The sequence below is a fragment of the Felis catus genome, chromosome D4 (assembly GCF_018350175.1).
Source record: "Felis catus isolate Fca126 chromosome D4, F.catus_Fca126_mat1.0, whole genome shotgun sequence".
NCBI classification, from domain to species: domain Eukaryota; kingdom Metazoa; phylum Chordata; class Mammalia; order Carnivora; family Felidae; genus Felis; species Felis catus.
Genome location: NC_058380.1, coordinates 26,536,727 through 26,559,012, shown reverse-complemented (window position 1 = coordinate 26,559,012; position 22,286 = coordinate 26,536,727). Strand labels below are relative to the sequence as shown.

Below are 22,286 nucleotides of genomic sequence, written 5' to 3'. Positions count from 1 at the left end.
TTCCTTCCTATAAGCACATATTTGTGTGGAGAAGTTTGAAGAAGAAAACAATCTTAACATGTTGGTGGCATTTTCTCCCTTAACCTCAGTGTAGACGGGGATCCCTGGAGAGTTAGAAGTATGATCAAATACTGTTTCTTCATATATTTTTGACTCTTTGACTTGTTCCAAGGAATACATTTTACTTACCATTTTTAATCTAATATAGAAAAGGTAATAGAAAAAAGCTAAATGATTTCTCACTGAAGTTGAAATCTGATTTTAGGTAAATTGGGATTAAAAGCATATCATTGATTGATTTAGGAGATTGTAAAGAAATATCTCATATTTTTTTATATATACTAAAAACTGAAATGTATTTTCTTTTAGCTTTCCTGAACATTTGGTGCTTTCTATAATGGAATGATTAATTTTTAACTCAGAAGCTCTGAGAAGAATTTTTTTTTCTTTCTTTGTTTCTTTTTCTTCTTCTTCTTCTTTTTTTTTTTTAAATCTCTCTGTCAAAGGTATGCAACCACTCATGTATTCGGTTCAGGAAGCATTAAATGCCAGACCATGGTGGATTCGTGTGGGAACTGACATTTGTTATTACAAGTAAGTATTCTAAGAATATTGACATCAGCTGACAGAAGGGGATCTTAACTTCATTCTGTTTCAGTTTAAAGATTAGAAACTAGAGTCATTATTGCATTATTTGAACTGTGGTGATATACTTTACTGTTATCTCTAACAGAGTCCTTTAAAATTTGAGATTCATTGAGGTGGTAAATTTAGTAGAAATAAAATCTGTCCTATAGACAGACAGACTTAATCCAAATCTTGTCTCCACCAGTTAGATAGCTATGTGTCCTCAACTTTCTTAGCTTTTAAGCCATGTAAACTTCATTGAATAAACAGAAATTAGGAATTCTAGGAAATAATTTGCAGTGGCTTTTTGTTGTTCTGATGATATTAAGTATAATTCTTTTCTGCATACAAATATTTACCTCATCTTAGTTTCCAGAATATTTTACCTGGAGGTATATCCCATAGTTACCTTACGTCGATTTATACAGTTCAATTTGACCTCAAATAGGTCATCTACTTAATCAGGTTAGAAATCAGTGCTCGAAATCACTTACTGCTTCAGTGGAATGATTGGATTATTCTGCAACTTCACGTCTAAGTAATCTGGGATTATCATATCCTTTGCTTCTCATTTTTACTGTTTCTGCATGTAATATATTTCTAGATAACTTCCTCCACTGAATTCATTTGACCTCCCTGTGTTTTCTGTGTTATTAATCTTAATCCTGACATTTTTGTTTAGTGGATTTTGAATTTTTATCTTGGGTTTAAGTAGCACTAATATTCCTTCAGAAATCGGAAGATTTCTGACTCTAGGTTTTAGAAAAACCTGCATCTTAAGTGCTATTACTTTCTGAGAAAGACAGTGTTCCTTGGAATTCATCTCAGTAGGATTTCCCCCTTACTTGTATTAGCAAAATCAATAGTAAATGAGGGATAGAAATATAAGATTATATGCATTTCATCTGTACTTGTATAAATTTCATATTTCTTTTACTGCTAGGCTAGCATAAAAATACTCTTACTTATCTCTTTCTCATAAAGTTGGAATAGAAATAATCAATGAATGTTTTTCTTTTCCACATTATCAAGTGAATGGTTGTAACATGACAGGTGGTGGTTCTGTTCTGTGTAAGGGGGATGGCGAGGATTTTCATTTGTTTAGTTTTTGTTTTTTCTTTTGGCTACTTCCAGATCTGGAACTGGAATTCAGGTCAATTCAACAGATGCCTATTAACCGTTTTCTGTGCAGCAAGCACTACTTGCTTTCCTGAAGCCTGAAATCCAGATAATGAAGATAAAATCTACTATTTTTGCATGTGTCTTAACTTTTCATGTGAGCTAAGTCCTTGGATGCTTGTTTGTTTCATTTGCAAAATGAGAGTAAAAGGACTTCCACCAGTATATAAGAGAATGTAACTTATAAAATATATAGCTCTAATGTGGGGTTATCGATACCTCTCTGATTAGATGTTAAACTTTTGGGGGAAAAGAGTCGGCAAGGACTAGCCCTGGAACTTGTTTTTGTGTTTTCGTCAGCCCACAGCACCTTGTCATTGAGTATTCAAGATATAGTGGCTAAGTGAATGAAGACTATACTGGTTTGAAAATACCGTTCATGTTTATGTGTGTGCAAGTAAATCTAGTTGTTGGTCATGGATTTTCTTCAGTTCATGACTTAAATAATAGAAGATCTGAAATTTTAGAGATTAGGTTGGTTGATAGACAATCTTTAGGCCATCAAATGTCAGTGATACTTAAAGCCTGGAAAGTAATGTGTAGTTTTAAAAACTTTTTATTATGGAAATCTTCAAACATTTGTAAGAGTAAGCAATAGGATAATGTATTCATCACCCAGTTTCAACCGTTATCAATACATGTTTAGCTTTGCTTTAGGAATACTTTCACTCCTACCTCCACAATGAATTTTTTTAATAAAGATTTTTTTTTTTTTTTAATTTTAGAGGGAGTGCAAGCTGGGGAGAGGGACAGAGAGAGCGAGAATCTTAAGCAGGCTCCATGCTCATTGCAGAGCCTGATGCGGGGCTCTGTCTCAAAAACTGTGAGATCATGACCTGAGCCAAAATCAAGAGTCAGCTGCTCAATTGAGTGAGCCACCCAGGCACCCCACACTGAATTTTTAAAAGCATTTCCAGATATCATATTTCTCCATAAATACTTCAAAGAGTGAGTGGGAGAAGGGCAGAGAGAGAGGGAGACACAGAATCCAAAGCAGGCTCCAGGCTCTGAGCTGTCAGCACAGAGCCCAGTGTGGGGCTTGAACTCATGAACCACGAGATAAGTACCTGAGCCACAGTCATATGCTAAATCTGACTGAACCACCCATGTGCCCCTAGAGATTTTTTTTTTTAATTTTTTGTTATTTTTGAGAGAGAGCACGTGAGTGCAAGTAGGGGAAGGGCAGAGAGAGGGGAGGGGATCCAAGCGGGCTCTGAGCTGACAGCAGAGGGCCTGATGTAGGGCTCAAAGTCAGGAACAGTGAGATCATGACCTGAGCTGAGGTCAGATGCTTAACCAACTGAGCCATCCAGGCACCCCATATCTCTTAGAGATTTTTTAAAGACAGTCTAACCATAATGCTTTTATCACACTTAAGAATATTCTCTAATACAATAAAATACCCATTGTTCAGACTTCCCCAATTGTCTCATAAGTGTTGTTTTAGAGTTTCAGCAGGTTTGTTTGTTTGTTTGTTTGTTTGTTTGTTTGTTTCAACATTAGGTCCCCCCCCCTTTTTTTCTGTTATTTCTCCTTTATTTGTTGGAGAAACTGGGTCATCTGTCATGCCAGAGTTTCCACATTTGGGGTTTTGCTGATTGCATGCCTGTGGTGATAATGAATTCTTCTATCTCACTGATTGCCTATAAACTAGTAGTTAGATTTAGAAGCTTGATCAACTTCAGGTTTGATTTTGGCAAGAATACTTCATAGATGGTGCCGTGAATTCCTATTGCCTTATGTCCGGAAACATATCATGTCTGGTTCTTTCTTTCTTTTTTTTTTTTTTTTTGTAGCCTTAAGATTGATAGTGAATTTAGGTATTGTCCCCTGATCCATCTGCTTTAAAGATGGTCATTAGCCTTCCATCTAATGGTGGTAGTAACCATTGATGATAATTGGCCAAGATCCGGTAATGTGTATGGTAACAAGGAATTAGGTTCTAAGCTTTTCATTGATGAGGAGTCTCAGCTCCATTTGATAGTAAATTCAGAAGTGAAAACTGATGTTGGCTGATAGCATTTATCTGATTCAGTAGTACCAACTCTAATTTGTATAGAATATTTAAGCTAACCTTATAAACCGTGTGTTTCCTCCCACCCAAAGTTCTGTTTCATAAAGACGCAAGGAGATTCAGAACTTTTGTGTGGAAGAAGTAAACAGGTTTTGTGCTTTTCTATTGCAGAAATCACTTCTCAAGAAGTTCAGTTGCTGCAGGTGGGCAAAAGGGAAAATCCTACTATACAATTACATTCACTGTCAATTTTCCACATAAAGATGATGTTTGCTACTTTGCTTATCACTATCCATACACATATTCAACTTTACAGGTGAGAACTCATCAAGTTATATTATGGCTCTTAGTGTGCTCTATGCATATGTGTCAGATAATTGGGGGAAGACGGGTTTTAATTAAATATCTTAATAAAATGAAAAGATCCAGTGCTGAATATTTTAGAAAATAATACCATGTTTGTTGAAAACATTAAAGGGAGTAAAATGGGAATGTAGTCTTTATTTTTATTTAGTAGAAATACTAAGGAAGTTTTAAAAGATTTTTACTCTCCACCTTTTTATAGAAATCTGTAGTTCTCTAAGATTCCATGATTTACACATATTAACTAGGTGAGACTTCCACTTGTTTAATGAGAGGCATTAAATCTCATAGAAAATCTAGCAATAGAAAAATGCGTAAGTTTTTCTGTGGGGAATTAATTTCTTTTAGTGGTTTGGTGTGGAGTTCTAGATCCAGATTCTTTAGAATTTAAGATGTGAGGGTTGTTTTGTGAGTTCTTTTGAGATGTTTGAGTACTTACATTGTAAAACAAAACTAAAAAATTAATCGAGTAGTTACTGTGGTAGATTTTTTTCTTCTTAGTACAGAAAGTCTTTTGTAATAATTATGGATCAAAGAGGTATGATCGGTTTACCCAGAGAGAGATTGGAACACTATGATTAGAAACAAGCTTCCAAATTATTAGGGGAAAAGAAGAGAAACATACTCCACTGAACAGAAGAGAGAGCAAAGCTTAGAACACTCAGTGTGGCTGACTTTGTTTTAATAAAAGTTACAACTTACAATAAAGGTGTTATCAGTTATCTTTCCGTGCTGAATAATACAGCGTCAAAGTATATAGTGCTGTTACACACAGGGTTACATATTATTGTTCTTTACTGATGTGACCTTTTTAGTATATTTTAAATTCCCCTCCTTTTGCCAGTGCTGCTGCCACAACCTTTCCAGCCATTATTGCTGTCTCTCATCTGGACTTCTGCCGCCTCTTCTAACTGGTGTTCTAGAATTCACTTCTGTCCTCTTTCCTCCTTTCCCCACACTGGAGCAGGAGGGCTTCGTGATGGGAGGGTCTGGTCCCATAAATCTCCCGCTTAAAGCTTCTTAGTGATTTCTTTTGCCATTTTTATGAAGTCTGAGATTCTTACCGTGGTTCATTTCTATCATTTCCCTACTATTTGTAACAATTTTTGTCATGTCCTCATACTGTTTGCACTATTACTTAATATTTGTCTTTAAATGGACCTAAAATAACTCTTTAAAGTTTATCCTCATCCTAGGTTAACATCCATGGTATTAATTCACAGTAAAAAATATACCTGTTCATTTTTCAAATGGTTAAGCATATGTCACTTCATTATCTAAATTACCAGTATGCGTATATATATGCTGCTCCTTGTGAAAGAATGGCCTGTGAGGCCCTTCAGTCTGTGTTAAGTCTCTGTTTCTCACTCTTCCCGGTCTGGCTGCAATGAATTTTTGTCAGTCCTGTAAGATGCCCTTCCTCTTTCTTACATCATGGTCTTCCCATATACCTTCCTTCTTCCTGCCACACTCCCCTCTGCCCTCCTCACTCATCCTCTGGATCTTGGTTTGAATGTAACTTCTTTTAGGAGACCTTTCCACACTGTTGAGATTCAGCTAGGCTCCCCACTCCTGATGACAAGCTCTCACAGCACTCTGGGTTTTTCCAAAGGTGGGGTATATTCATTCACACATCCCCGGGCAGTGTCCCTCACAGAAATAGTGGGCACATAGTCAATTGTGATTATGTGAATGAACATAGGCAAAAGTTTAGAAACTAAGTATCTTAAAAAAAAAAAAAAAGGATTGAACAGTTTATTTATGGGATAACCATACATTAAAGCCATTAAAACTTGTGTTTTCAAAAGACACATATTTCACTTGTTGAATGATCTGATATAGTGTTTGTAATTATGAACATATGTGTGTGTGTGTAAATTATTAAGTTATAAAAGCAGGTTACATTGGTATTTGTTAGTAGTAATCTAGGTGATGCAGTTATGGGTGTTTAAAATTTTTTCTTTGTACTTTCTGTGTCTTCTAGACATTTTACATTGAACCTGTATGAATCTTGAAATCAGGAAAAGTTGTTAAAAATTTTTTGTGCTACATACCCCATTCTGCTGGTCTACAGTCACTTATAATTTCAAAATTCAAAAGGCTTTGAAAACCAAAAGCTTTCTCCTAGCCCATTTGGCAGCCTGGCCTGAATTGATGTGAGCTTATTTAGAATATTGATTCCGCTTTGAGTGACTCCTCACATGTTTTGCTGCAGAAATAATGATGGGCTTATTACAGGCTGCTACGGCCACCCCCATTGGGGGTTTGCAGAATTAATGGTGTATGCATTGTAGCTATGCCCTTTCTCAACTGCCCCAAATAACTGATGTTTGAGCTACCTCTGGCTCCCTGAGGGTTTCAGAGAAGGGATTAGGAATCTGATTCGCTTTTAGTTATGTCGAGATCTGGATGCATTTATTTCTATTTATCTTAGGGAGTTTTTAAATGATTGTATACTTTGCTTTTAAATTTTTATCAAGATGCATCTTCAAAAATTGGAATCAGCACACAATCCTCAGCAAATCTATTTTCGAAAAGATGTGTTATGTGAAACCCTGTCTGGAAACACCTGTCCCTTGGTGACTATAACAGCAATGCCAGAGTCTAATTATTATGAACATATCTGTCAATTCAGTAAGTCTGTCTTCTTCACTCAAAATGCCAATTATTCTTATTTTCCTTTGCTTCATATATGTTTTGTAAGGGCAACAGGACTAGAACAGGCATCAGAAGTCTGGGGTTCTAGTCTCGGTCCTATTACTGCCCAGCCCTTGGCCTCAGTTTCCTCATCTCAGATATGAGGGAGCTGCATGAGATTATCTCTGAGGTCTCTTTTGATATGAATATTCTGTAGTTCTTACCTTTGTTGTGTAATACAACAAAATGTTTTAAGAGTTCATATGATAATACCATTAATTAAAAAATTTACAACTAATTTTGTTTATAAATCAAACCACCAGAAACCCATCATGTGCTTTGATGCTAGCACCAAATAGCTGGTTGGTTTTTCCTGACATTTATATATTTAAAATTGCTTCAGATGTACAACTGTGATAGGAAAATGAGAAAGCGCCCTAATTTTGATAAGAAGGTGAGGTGTTTTCAGGAAAGAGAAATAGCTTGATATGCCTGAAAACACGAGCAGGTGAGCAGAGTGGTCACATTGTAGACCTGTGTATCGAAATGCGTAGTGAAACTGTTTTTCTTTGTTCATCTTTGAACAGATGTACTTTATCTGTGCTTAGCATAGCAACTGTAAAACAGGGGTAAAATGATATTTTCCTATTTTCCTCATGACTTCATGAAAAATAAATTTATATTTAAAACTTCCCCAATACTTGTTCTTTATAAAAGCAAGATTATATAAAAGAACTAATTTTATATGTTAGATTAACCATTGGAAAATAAAACTCAAATACTATTTATTGTGTTGCGTTCATATTATGAACTCCTTTAGGACATGGCTTATATATGGGTTTTGTGTATCTGTTTTCTCTGTAGGGCCTAGTGCAGTGCTCAGATTACAGTAGGTGCACAGTGAGTTTTAGTATGAATTTATATCAGAACTCACAATTGAGTAGAAATATTTCTATATTCCCAAAGTCAAACATCATACAGACTCTTAGTAGCTGTTCATTTTAATTTGAAATTTTATGTGTACTTTAGGAAATCGCCCTTACGTTTTCTTGTCTGCTCGGGTCCATCCTGGAGAAACTAACGCAAGTTGGGTAATGAAAGGAACATTGGAGTATCTCATGAGTAATAACCCTACTGCTCAGAGCTTACGAGAATCCTATATTTTTAAAATTGTCCCTATGCTAAATCCAGATGGTGTCATCAATGGAAAGTAAGTTAAGCAATCATTATAGAAATATTATAGGTTATGTGCCTATCCTGTGTAAACTTGTCAAAATAATAACATCCAGGTTAATTTGGAAAACAAATTGAGTGATGTTTCTAGAACGAAGAAATTTTTGGTGGGGAATTCATCTAAGATGAATTTTTAAATGAAAATACATTTTATGTATCAGTATGATATTTTGAGAATTTCTGTATTCCATGAGAGGATGATTTCATGTCTTGCTTGAATTGTTTTAGAAAAATCACAATGTCAGGATATGAGAATACATAAATAAGGTCTTTAACGTAACTTCTTTTATTCCTTTTTGTTTGTCAGTGGCATGATCTTGAGTTGATCTAAGATTTAGAATCTCTTGGGATCTCTTTCCATTGATATGGAATATTGGCTCTATCTGCTGACCTCATCCTGATAGGAGGTGGTGTAGTTTTGACAGAAGGAATTCTTTAGACTGGAAATAATGGAAGATAACTTCTTTTTAGGTGGAGATGGCTTATAGTTAGTGCAGTTTAATTTTCGTGGGAATTAGAAAACTCTGTTTCTGAAAGATGGGAATTTGGTCTTGCTGTCATGAGCGTCTCCAAAGCTGAGGATACCGTATTTTATTTATTCACTAAATGTAGCATGAATATTTATCACGTTTTAGGAAGTTTTTGAATGAAAAAACCAGAATAATTTATTTTTAGGTAATACGTTATGGAATTAAAATGGCATTTTATGTCTAGTTTTAATTCAGAAACATATTGACCAGTTAGAATTCTGTTTACACTTCTGTTACCACCTTCTGATAGCTTGCTTAAATTTCTGCTCTGCTTTATTACTTACTACCTGAAATAAGTGAAAATGTATTTGAATTTTTACAAGAATGTAGACTTTTGGGGCACCTGGATGGCTCAGTCGGTTGAGTGTCTGACTCTTGAGTTCAGCTCAGGTCATGATCCCAGGGTTGTGGGATCGAGCCCCATGTCACGTTCCGCACTGAGCATGGAGCCTGCTTAGGATTCTCTCTCTCTCCCCCTGGCACTCTCCTTCCCTCTCTCTGTCTCTCTCAAATAAAAATAATAGTCAAAAAAGAATGTAGACTTTTCACATGTACCTTTCTTAGGAGGGCCCAGCCCAGATAGTACTTTTGCATGATAACTAATACAATCGAAGTACACGGTGTTGGAGTATAACAAATGATTATTATGAAATCAGAATGGAAAATAGGACCATTAGTAAATTTTAGAGAGTCTGGAATAAGACCCCAGAATTGAGAATTAATTTTTTTCTATAGCTTGAAAATGTTGACCTAAAAATGTGAAAGCTTGCCACAGTTAAATGCATGTAACACAAGATCTTGCACGAAGCAAATACTTCATAAGTGTTTATTTAGTGACTAGCGTATTTACTGGAAATATTTACTGGAATAGAATCATAAAATTAAATATAGGTAAGAGTTTATCAGTACTAATGTTTGTGTTTATATTGTGTAGTCACCGCTGTTCTTTAAGTGGAGAGGATCTGAATAGACAGTGGCAAAGTCCAAATCCAGATTTACATCCTACAATTTACCATGCTAAGGGCCTGCTACAATACCTGGCCGCTGTGAAGCATTTACCACTGGTAAGTATTTGTACTTTATCTAGTCACAGAAATGATTTTGTTAGTTAATGACTCAGTATATTCTGGTTATAAAAGCTAAGTGTTAATTTCAAAAGGAATTTTTTACAAATATCTTCTTCTGTTATTAATTACGTGTGTAATTAATACACTGCATTTGTATTCTTATTTTGTCAGGTTTAATTTTTAATGTTCCCCTGAGCCCTTTCCTTATCTTTTTTGTCTATGAACATTGGTAACTCCTGGTTTTAAGTTTTAGGTATTGAACTTCACTGTTTGAATAGCAGTAAGGTAACAGGATGTGTCTTCCAAGTTCTCAAACTGGTAGAAGCTTATTTCTGAGTTTGCTAGTGAACTCTGAAGCGAGTAAGTCTCGAGTATACACATGAGAGAAGGTGTGGGCACAGTGCTGAACACTACTGGACTGTGTATATATTCTGCTTCTGTTCTCAGCAGCTTTTGCATAGAATGTTCCGTTATATTATTGTTTGAATGAGGTAATCTTCCTCTGGGAAAGATAGGAAAACTTTGCAGAAGGTGAACATTGACATGCAGGCCTGTTCTTCATTTTTCATTTTAAAAATGCTGCTCTTAAAAATTAAATTGAAACCATACTACCCTTTTCTCAATTGTGTTTTTCATGAGCGCATTGTCTTTCTTTCAAATTACCTAAATTTTCAAATAACCCTTGGATCAGCGATGACTGCTGCTGTAGATTTGACCTATGACTGAATTTATTATTTTTTAAATTGTGAATAGTAGAGGGGGCGCCTGGGTGGCTCAGTCAGTTAAGCGTCCGACTTTGGCTCTGGTCAAGATCTCTCACTCCGGGAGTTCGAGTCCCTCATCGGGCGCTGCGCTGACAGCTCAGAGACTGGAGCCTGCTTTGGATTCTGTCTCCCTCTCTCTGCCCCTCCCCCGCTCACACTCTATCTCTCGAAAATAAATACAAATAAATTGTGAATAGTAGGTATATTAGAGTGGAACTCATGGCTTGATGCAGGCCCTAGAAAGGATTTAGCCATTCTAGAATTAATCATAGATCCTTTCCAGAACTAGTTACTATTACTTTTATTAGTTCTACTTATTAAATGGTGGCTCTGTTACAATGAAAGGGCAAAGACACACAGAGCTATTTATTGTCTTGTTATTAACTTGCTTTATTTGGAAATATATGGATTTGGAGGTTTTTAACTTTCAAAATATATTTTCAAGGTTTATTGTGATTATCATGGCCACTCCCGAAAGAAGAATGTATTTATGTATGGCTGCAGCATCAAAGAGACAGTGTGGCATACCAGTGATAATGCAGCTTCATGTGATGTCGTGGAAGATGTAGGATACAGGGTAATTATCACAGATAAGTCTGGACTTTGGGGATTTCAAACACGTGTAACACTACAGAAACTAATGTAACATATCCCAGCCACTCAGACTCTGCAAGTGTTGCCATTGTGCCATTTTTTGTTGCAGATTGTTTCATGTTAAATAGTCTAAAATTTTTGCTTTTCGTATTTAGATTTTAATCTATTGGGAATTTATTTTTGTATGAGAGTTGGGGATCTAATTTTAGTGTCCCCATATATAACCAGTTGTCTCAGCACCATTTATTAAACAGTACATCCTTCCTGTGCCGATTTATAAAGCCATCTGTTACGTACCATGTTTCCACACCTCTGGGTATGTGTTGAGGTATGCCCAGGACTGAAGGAAGATCTTACTGCGTCACATCTTATGTGCTTTCCATTAAGGGCACAGTGGCTTTCCTACTGTATTTGCACCTAAACAAAACACCCCAGATTTTTTTCCCAAAAGAATTTTGATAGCATACCACTGCCCTGAGCAGAAATTCAAAGGCACATTTTGTTTTTTGGTGTCCTCTCTCTTCTTCCCCTTTCCCAAATAAATAAAATGACTATGCTTACATTTACATTGGCCATCTAATTATTATTGTTTTGAAAATAACTCTTTTACAAATATATTGAAAAAACATTTTTTTAATTGTGTGATAATTAAAAACTTGCATCAGATTTGTTGTTGTTGTTTTTTTTTTAAATGCCGTCTGGGTTTTGAGGCTTAGAAATCTTATCCAAAGATTTAAAAAATAAAGTTCCATGTTTATTGTTTTTAATTTCCTTTTGAAATTTTACTTGCTAGTTGTTAAGTTTAAATTCTTAATCCAGTTAAAACTGAACTACTGAAGAGTGACTTCAGCTTGTTTTTCTCAGTGGCTCTCCAGTGGTGCCAGCAGTTCGTGGGTGATCACTCTTCTCTCCACTAATAATAATTAAAAAAAAATGTTTATTGGGGCACCTGGGTGGCTCAGTCGGTTAAGCATATTCTTTGGCTCAGTCACGATCTCACAGTTGATGAGTTTGAGCCCTGCATCAGCTCTGCTGACAGCTCAGAGCCTGGAGCCTGCTTTGGATTCTGTGCCTTCCTCTCTCTCTGCTCCTCCCCTGCTTGAGCTGTGTGTGTGTGTGTGTGTGTGTGTGATTCACTCACTCTCTCTCTGTCTCTTTTTTGAGCATGGGAGGGCAGAGAGAGAGAGGGAGAGAGAGAATCCCAAGCAAGCTCAGTGCAGAGTCCGACACAGCACTCGATCCTAGGAACCGTGAGATCATGACCTGAGCTGAAATCAAGAGTTGAGATGCTCAACTGAATGAGCCACCCAGGTGGCCCTCCACACTAATAATTCTAATTTTTACATCTGCCTTTGGTTCTAATTCTGAATTCTCTTTCTTTCTAGAGATGTATCTACTCCTACACGGTATCACAATTTAACTTCCCTTACATATATAATTAGGTTAATATCTGTTAGATTATTTCTCTTCTTTCAGAACTCCCCTGTCTGCCTTCATACGTACGCACACCAGGTGAACCTGAGAATAATTTGAAGTTGCAGAAAATGTTGTGGGCATTTTGATTGTGATTGTCTTGACTTTATTGATTAATTTAGAGGTGGTTGACATTTATGATGTTAAATCTCTTAATTAGTAAGCCATTTTTCGTGACTAAAGTTTTGTTTTTTAAACATTTTTTTTCAAAATTTGAAACATTTTTTACCATAGTTTTTGTTCACCTGTTGGTTACTACTGTGAATGTGATCCTTCCTCCCATTTTGTTTTCCAACTGATTACTGTTTGTCCAGGAAAGCAGAAAATTCTGAATTTGTAAAGAATGTTTTTGGTGCTTGGAATAGCAGAGGACAAAGTAAGAAGACTCACATGGCCCTGCTCTGGTCACTGTGCTTTCATGAAAATGTTTAAAAACTAAAAAAAAAAATGTTTTTAATTAAAAAAAGCCCTCTTGAAATATTGTGTTCTATCATTCTTATTTTTGCAGACCTTGCCTAAGATACTGAGCCATATTGCTCCAGCATTTTGCATGAGCAGCTGTAGCTTTGTAGTGGAAAAATCTAAAGAATCCACGGCACGTGTTGTGGTTTGGAGGGAGATAGGCGTACAAAGAAGCTATACCATGGAAAGTACTTTGTGTGGCTGTGACCAGGGAAAATATAAGGTAAAACATCTCAGGACTTTGAGTAGTAAAAAGTATTTAAGGACTTTCTTTTCATATAGCATTCTCATGGTTTATATTAAATGGCACATTTGTTACACTGAGCTATTGCAGTCATGAACTTGAATCCTATGCAATTCTTTTTTACTTCTCTGTACTAAATAGCTTGCTTTGGGTTTTTATGAAATCTTGGTTGAGTCCATCTACATTCATAATTTTTAAGAAGGCATGTTGTGGTACACATTTTAAATACCAATTGGTAATTTATAACGAGCTGTGCAAGTAGTACATAATTAACACAAACTTTCTGTCATTTTAATTTGTTGGATGTTAGCGTGTTTTTATGCATTTAGAAATAAACACATTACACTTACTTGTGAAGTTTTTTATATTTAGATTTTGTGTGTGTGTGTTACTTTTAAATGCATATCCCTTCCCTAAATTTTTTTCTTTACTAAGACTGGTGCTATAGACTTTTATTGGAAACAACTGGAGTTTTAAGTTTACTTTTGAAACTAAAGACTAATAAAATATTAGGTGACGTTGAATTTTTTTAATTTGAAAGACTGAAAAAATAGGCAATCAGCTGGAGCTAAGATAATCAACAGCAACCTAATAAATATTACAAATACTTATTTTTCTTGCCACAGAAAGATTTTCATGTGTCATGCTAGTTATTCTTTATTCTGTTAGGTTTGGTTTGGTAAGGGGGGAAGAGGAAACTGAATCTAATAGTGATCTTTATATACCTCACATACAGATGGTTGGTTATAACTTTATGTTTGGAAGGAGTTAAAAAATCTTTCAAATGGTTAGTATTAAAAATGTAAACATATTATAGGTAATGTCAAAAAAGCTTAACTGGAGAGCCTAAGTAATAACTGTTACAGTCTATATCCAACTGAGAAGAAATTGTGTAGATTTTTCAACTGACACTCAAATTTTGGGGGCCTTGTAGAGTAGAACTTAATGAAATTTCAGTACTTTCTGTTGAATGACTTCCCTAAATTTTAGGTTGACCACAGTATATTATTCTTCCAAAATGTAGTATCTTTTGAATTCAAATACTGTAAAACAGTGACTTCTCATCTACCAAGGATGTGATTGTGGTAAAAGATAAAATGTACCAGAGCACCACTCCAGAGCCCAACCCCCATCCCCTAATCATTGCTGTCATGGACAGCTTTGGCAAGAGTCTCATATTCTGTAAGTGTGTAGGATGGGAAAAAAGCTTAAGAATGAATCACTTTTGTATAAGACAATAGGTGTCTTCTAGGAAAAAAACCCTTAAGCTATATGATGTATGGAAACAGACTGTAGATAACTTCTTAAAGAGATGCTTACACAGTCAGAAGAGAAGGCAATTTAAAGCATCAATGTTTTTGATGCTCCCCTCTGTGGGTTGGAAGAGAAGTAGAGAAGCTGAGACTTGCATGCCTCTTGAAATCAACTGTAGCATATAGCAAAGGTGTTTCCTTATTATATTTGGATTCTACAGATAGACTTTCTTTGAATTTTTACAAATATTCTATTTGTAGGGACGCCTGGGTGGCTCAGTCAGTTAAGCGTCCGACTTTGGCTTAGGTCATGATCTCGGGGTACATGAGTTTGAGCCCGGTGTCGGGCTCTGTGCTGACAGCCCAGAGCCCTGACCCTGCTTCGGATTCCATGTTCCCTGTCTCCTTGCACCTCCCCCATTCACACACACTCTCTCTCTCTCTTTCTCTCTCTCTCAAAAATGAATAAACATTACAAAAATCATTACAAATGTATTTTGATACATTAGTTTGATCATTTAAAAAGCCACATTTAAAAAAATAGTTAAAATATACTTTCAGACCTAAAATCTTAGACCACTTTTTTAAAAAGTTATTTTTTAGAAAGAAATCTATAGACTTAAAAAATAAAATGGATACTTAGTAAATGCTCATTTCTCTTTTATATAATTTAGTTACTAGAGCTACATTAATTTAAAACTCTTATGGAGAGAATTATCTCTTACTAATCAAGTTTTTTATTAATATCTAAAATTCAATGCTGTGATAACATATACTTTTTATGAAAGCTTTTTTTGCTATTGTTAATAAACTTAGGGTTTTTAGAGCAGTTTTAGATTCATGGCAGAATTGAGTAGAAAATACAGAATTCTTAAATACTCCATATGTCCCCACACCCCTAATGTTATACTTTTCAGGCTTGTTAATGTTAGCTAATAAGTTATATGAGTTTAACGATATTTTAAGAAACCATTCTCTTCACCTCAGGAATGCTCTTATATTACTAGATTTTAGGCTGTAAATGGTCTTTATTTTTATTTTCTGTGAACTAATTCAGAAACAGCCATGCCTTTCTAAAGCTTTTTAATTAAGAAGGCAAATAAATGTTCTAATAAAGTCAGGTCACATTCCGTGGAATGTTTGGACATGGGTAAACTAAGCAATCAGTTAGTCAATCGTTATTATAAAGGAATGTGCTTTGGGGGGTTAGTAACGGTTTTTACGGTTTATTTTCTTCAGTTACCATGTGTTTTAGTCTGTTCATTGAAAAACTGTTTTAAAGTAACTTCTCTAAATGATGTGTACTCTCATTTGCACCTGCAACTTTTGTTGGTGTGAGAATTCTCTTATTTTAGAGATTCATTTTTATCTGAAAATTCAGTGATAAGCAGTGTCTTGGTTTATGGCCATTTTTATCATTTTATGTGGTAACATTTAACTTTTGATAAACTTTATATTGTTTATTGGGAAACTTCCAGTTAGAAAGGGTAGAGTTGGGGTAAAATTTTCTTCTGCCCTCACTAGACCAGATTTGAAATAGGCATTCTTAATTGACATGGAACATAGGAACTTCTTTTACTGCTACCTCATTGGCCTAGATCTGTTTGATTCTTTTTGTTTGTTTGTTTGTTTTACATAGGTACCTTTCTTTTGTTGGTTTTTTACTTACCAGTTTCTTTCTTTTTTTTTTTTTTAATTTTTAATGTTTATTTATTATTGAGAGACAGAGAGAGACAGACCGTGAGCAGGGGAGGGGCAGAGAGAGAGGGAGTCACAGAATCCAAAGCAGGTTCCAGGCTCCGAGCTGTTAGCACAGAGCCCGACACAGAGCTCAAACTTATGAACGGTGAGATCGTGACCTGAGCCGAAGTCAGACACTTAACTGACTGAGCCACCCAGGCACCCCTTTACTTACCAATTTCTTTTATCATACAGTAAAAAGTATAAGGTAATGTTTAGGTCTACAAATGTTTAGGTCTTGATTTTGACACTACAATATTTTAACATTGGCATCCAAAGTCGTGGATTACAAGAAATACTAGCAATATCTTGCAAAAATGTAATTTCACACATGAGCCCCAGAGTAACATAACCACAAAATGTTTATTTTTTTTTCCCAGTGTGTTGGTGAAAATTGTTTGCTTGTAGTAAATGAGAAATAGACATTTTAGAAATGGTTTTTTTGAGACCATTTCCTTTTTTGATCTAAAATAATCTTGTTAAGACATTGCGCTTGTTGAGTTGTAGGTACTTACAAAGTACCAAGCTTTTAATTTTATTAATATAATTATAAATTTCTTATATGCAATTGTAATAAGACATAGCCAGAGGATAGCAAATGTCCTACTTATATGTATGAAATTGCTTTATTTCTAGGGTCTACAGATTGGTACTCGAGAATTGGAAGAGATGGGAGCAAAATTTTGTGTTGGTCTGCTGCGTTTGAAAAGACTGACATCCCCATTGGAATATAATCTGCCTTCCAGCCTGCTTGACTTTGAAAATGACTTGATTGAATCGAACTGCAAAGTAACGAGGTAAGACACACTTGTTTCATTCCATTATGTTGTAGCATAATGTTAGACTTCATTAAATTAATTAGGTAGAGGAAGGGGACAGAGATGTTGATAGCCAAAAGCATTTTTAGAACTAATATAATTAAGTTCACACATCTAAGTTATTTACATGTTTAATTGTTACAAATTGTAATAATATTCTTCATTCTTTTAACATTGATGTTTGGATGAGACTGTAATGAAATATCCTTATATTTTGAGTGCATTTTTAGTGATCTTACTGGTTTACCTTTAACCCAAAAATAAGCAATGTGGAAAACAGTGCTTAGATAGTATCTAATTAATTAATTAATTTTATAATTTACATCCAAGTTAGTTAGTATATGGTACAACAGTGATTTCAGTAGATTGCTTAATGTCCCTTACCCATTTAGCCAATCCCTCCTCCCACTACCCCTCCAGCAACCCTCAGTTTGTTCTCTGTATTTAAGAGTCTCTTATGTTTTGTCCCCCTCCCTGTTTTTATATTATTTTTGCTTCCCTTCCCTTATGGTCATCTGTTTTGTATCTTAAATTCCTCATATGATGAAGTCATATGATATTTGTCTTTCTCAGACTAATTTTGCTTAATAATACCCTCTAGTTCCATCCACGTAGTTGCAAATGGCAAGATTTCATTCTTTTTGATTGCCGAGTAATACTCCATTGCATATATACACCATATTTTCTTTATCCATTCATCCATTGATGGACATTTGGGCTCTTTCCATACTTCGGCTATTGTTGATAGTGCTGCTATAAACATGGGGGTGCATGTGGCCCTTCAAAACAGCACACCTGTATCCCGTGGATAAATGCCTAGTAGTGCAATGGCTGGGTCATAGGGTAGTTCTATTTTTAGTTTTATGAGGAACCTCCATATTGTTTTTCAGAGTGGCTGCACCAGCTTGCATTGCCACCAACAATGCAAAAGAGATCCTCTTTCTCCGCATCCTCACCAACATCTGTTGTTGCCTGAGTTGTTAATGTTACCATTCTGACAGGTGTAAGATGGTATCTCATTGTGGTTTTGATTTGTATTTCCCTGATGATGAGTGATGTTGAGCATTTTTTCACGTGTCGGTTGGCCATCTGGATATCTTCCTTGGAGAAGTGTCTATTCATGTCTTTCACCCATTTCTTCACTGGATTATTTGTTTTTTTGGGTGTTGAGTTTGATAAGTTCTTTATAGATTTTTGATACTAACTCTGTATCTGATATGTCATTTGCAAATATCTTCTCCCATTCTGTCGGTTGCTTTTTAGTTTTGCTGATTGTTTCCTTCGCTGTGCAGAAGCTTTTTATTTTGATGAGGTCCCAGTAGTTCATTTTTGCTTTTGTTTCCCTTGCCTCCGGAGATGTGTTGAGTAAGAAATTGCTTTGGGCAAGATCAAAGAGGTTTTTGCCTGCTTTCTCCTTGAGGATTTTGATGGCTTCCTGTCTTACATTGAGGTCTTTCATCCACTTTGAGTTTATTTTTGTGTATGGTGTAAGAAAGTGGTCCAGGTTCATTCTTCTGCATGTCACTGTCCAGTTTTCCCAGCACCACTTGCTGAAGAGACTGTCTTTATTCCATTGGATATTCTTTCCTGCTTTGTCCAAGATTAGTTGGCCATATGTTTGTGGGTCCATGTGTGGGTTCTCTATTCTGTTCCATTGATCTGAGTGTCTTTTCTTGTGCCAGTACCATACTGTCTTGATGATTACAGCTTTGTAGTATAGTTTGAAGTCTGGGATTATGATGCCTCCTGCTTTGGTTTTCTTTTTCAAGATTGCTTTGGCTATTTGGGGTCTTTTCTGGTTCCATACAAATTTTAGGATTATTTGTTCTAGCTCTGTGAAGAATGCTGGTGTTACTTTGATAGGGATTGCATTGAATATGTAGATTGCTTTGGGTAGCATTGACATTTTAACAATGTTTGTTCTTCCTATCCAGGAGCATGGAATCTTTTTCCATTTTTTGGTGTCTTCTTCAATTTCTTTCATAAGCTTTGTATAGTTTTCAGTGTATAGATTTTTTACCTCTTTGGTTAGATTTATTCCTAGGTATTTTATGGGTTTTTTGTGCAACTGTAAATGGGATTGGTTCCTTGATTTCTCTTTCTGTCGCTTCATTGTTGGTGTATAGGCATGCAGCCGATTTCTGTGCATTGATTTTATATCCTGCAACTTTGATGAATTCGTGAATCAAGTCTATCAGTTCTTTGGTGGAATCTTTTGGGTTTTCCATATAGAGTGAAGAGTAAAAGTTTGACCTCCTCCTGGCTGATTTGGATGCCTTTTATTTCTTTGTGTTGGCTGATTGCAGAGGCTAAGACTTCCAATACTATGTTGAATAACAGTGGCGAGAGTGGACATCCCTGTCTTGTTCCTGACCTTAGGGGAAAAGCTCTCAGTTTTTCCCCATTGAGGATGATATTAGCATTGGGTCGTTCATATATGGCTTTTATGATCTCGAAGTATGCTCTACTATCCCTACTTTCTTGAGGATTTTGTTCAAGAAAGGATGCTGTATTTTGTCAAATGCTTTCTCTGCATCTACTGAGAGGATCATATGGTTCTTGTCCTTTCTTTTATTGATGTGATGAATCACGTTAATTGTTTTGTGGATATTGAAACATCCACTGCCCTTTTCAAGTTCACTGATTCCTTCTTCTATTTGATCCAGTCTGCTGTTGAATCCTCTATTGAATTTTTCAGTTCAGTTATTGTATCCTTCAGTTTTGTAATTTCTTTTCAGCAAGTTTTTATATTTTCTGTCTCTGTTGAAATTTTCACTTTGTTCATTCATTCTTCTCTTGACTTTGGTGAAAATTTTTATGACTTATTTTGAATTCTGTATCAGTTAAATCACTTACATTCTTTGAGATCTGTTTCTAGGTATTTATTTTGTTATTTTGTTTGGAATAAATTCCTCTGTTCATTTTCAGTGACTTGTCTGTTTTGGTTCCTGCACATTAGATGAACCTAGCCGTCTCTCCCAGTCTTGACAGAATGCTCTTGTGTAATAGACGAACCTCCTTGATCAGCCTGGCTTGAGCTCCTAGTTGTCTGTCAGAGTTTTGTGATTGCCCAAGCCTCTTTTTTTGTTCTCAGTCTCTCCCAGTAGTTGAAGGTGCCAGGTCATGGTAGTATCCCAAAAAGGAGGATCATAGTCAGCACGTAGATGCAGGATGATTAGGAACTGGACCCTCTAGCAGCAGCTGAGAAAATATGTGGTTAAGCCCCTTCCAGAGAAAAACTGGGAGATGGGCATTTTTGCCTATTCCCTCTGTGCTAGCCTGAGGATAAAGCTGCAGGAGGTGCCTCTGTGCCTGGTCAGAGCTGTTTTCCTTGCTTGCTACCGTAGGATGGGACTAATGAATGCAAACCCTGTTGGCTCCTAGGGGCAGGCCATCCTCAGGTCTGTCTCTTCGGCGGCAGCCACAAAAGCTGAGGGCCAGATGTGTGTACAAGCTCCTTTCAGGGCCGTATGGGGGACTTGCTTTGATTATTGGAGCCCCCTGAGGGGAGAAAGCAGGATATGTATCTGCTGGGTTCCCCAGTCTCTGAAGAGGATGACAACCCACAGTGCCTGCCAAGTTAGAAGTCTGGTCCTTAGGTTGCAGCTTTTAAAATATACACTGAAACTTTTTCAGGGGAGGACTGGGAGATGGGCAGTTTTGCCTGCTCCCTCTGTGCTGAACACACCACACACACACACACACACACACACACACACACACACACGTACCTATATACATGCATACATACATGCATATATATACCTTTGCACACATATACATATGAATACACACACACAGATACACGCTTGGGCACAAGTCCTGCTGACTCAGAGCTAGGTGTTTTTTTCTAACCAACCTTTAATTCACCCATGCTGTCTTTAGCTGGGTCTAATCTGATGTGAAATTTATCTTTTTAATTTCTAATTGTAGTTAATTAGGGGGATTAGAAAAAAAACTCTAAAAAACCTCTTTGCGGAGGGTTGGGGGGATGATTTACGAAAAATTGAGAAATGTTACCCTGGGGCATAAGTTCAGTAGCCAGTATCCTGGGGGGCCACTCGGACTTGCTTTTGAGCAGACTTTCTCTTACTCTCCAGACCCCCATTTCTGTGTTTTGGCCCTAACAGAATAGCCTCTGTGACAAAACTCTTTGGAAAGTCATCTTTCCATCTCTCTGAACGAGGGAATAGCTTGAGGAAGGTGATCTGAAGGTCTAATTGCTCTTTATAAAGACTTTAAATCAATTATTCTTTTCAGTTGCACGCTGAACACCAGTATCTCCAGTTTCTCAGCTTTGCTGCAGCTTTTGTAATGCAAATCCGCGCATCCCTGTTGGCTTCCCCTGTCCTATGGACTTGAGCAAAGTGGAAGTTGGAACCCAGGCCCTTTCACTTCATCCATCTGCCTCCATCTGCCAACACTTCGTTGAGATCTCTTCTTTGCTTTTACTCCCTCTTTGGTTTTCTTTTTCCTGTGGACTGTCCTTTAGAAAAGAAGTTATTCTTTTACAGTCATCTTAGTTGCTCTTGAGATTCACTGTAGTTACCGGAACTTCTAGAACTTCCTTTTCAGTGAAGCCTGCGGTTGAAAATTAATCGTGTTTTTTATTCCCAGGGCATTCATTGGAAATTACACACATAAAACATTTTAACTATCCCCGATTGTATTTGTTGTATAATAAAAATTTCATCTGATGTAACACTGAGTCTACATTATATCTTTCTTAGGGGGTGTGTTTCTTTTAGGTCTAAGCTGGAAATATTGGTTGAGCTCATTTGAAAGCTTACAGCTATTGGGGCACCTGGGTGGCTCAGTCGGTTAAGCATCCGACTTCAGCTCAGGTCATGATCTCACGGCTCGCGAGTTCGAGCCCCGCATTGGGCTCTGTGCTGACAGCTCGGAGCCTGGAGCCGCCTTCGGATTCTGTGTGTGTCTCCGTCTGTCACTCCCCCACTTGTACTGTGTCTCTGTCTTCCTCTGTCAAAAATACATGGACAATAAAAATAAAATAAAAGCTTATAGCTATGTAGTATTTTTGTACTTAGCAAAAGTGTTTCTATTTTACCTGTCACCTAAACTGTTAAAACAGTCCTTTCAGTGACTCTCATTTAAAGGATTTGAGAATTGATACATTTAACAGTGCTTCTCATCAGATTATGGTGATGGGGACTACATTTCAGGATATTAGGTATATAGAAGAAGTATTTGAAGTTTGAGTATATTTAAAACATTACAGGAAAGTGAAGCTGAAAAATACCAAATTTTGGACAATATTTTATGATAAA

General features: G+C 36.4%; 1 protein-coding gene across 9 annotated transcripts in view; it reads left to right on the top strand.

The window, feature by feature from the left end:
- AGTPBP1 (ATP/GTP binding carboxypeptidase 1) overlaps nt 1-22,286 on the top strand; it is a 168,469-nt gene that overhangs the window by 134,330 nt on the left and 11,853 nt on the right. For 8 of the 9 annotated variants that reach the window (XM_045043681.1, XM_023242224.2, XM_023242223.2 and 5 more), the window contains 8 exons: nt 507-594; nt 3,992-4,136; nt 6,664-6,817; nt 7,850-8,030; nt 9,518-9,647; nt 10,860-10,991; nt 12,990-13,166; nt 16,817-16,977. In XM_045043681.1, coding sequence (XP_044899616.1) covers nt 507-594; nt 3,992-4,136; nt 6,664-6,817; nt 7,850-8,030; nt 9,518-9,647; nt 10,860-10,991; nt 12,990-13,166; nt 16,817-16,977 — 1,168 coding nt within the window. Of the gene's footprint in view, nt 1-506; nt 595-3,991; nt 4,137-6,663; nt 6,818-7,849; nt 8,031-9,517; nt 9,648-10,859; nt 10,992-12,989; nt 13,167-16,816; nt 16,978-21,258; nt 21,834-22,286 lie in introns of those variants that run through there. The other variant, XM_045043679.1, reaches the window with a different exon arrangement.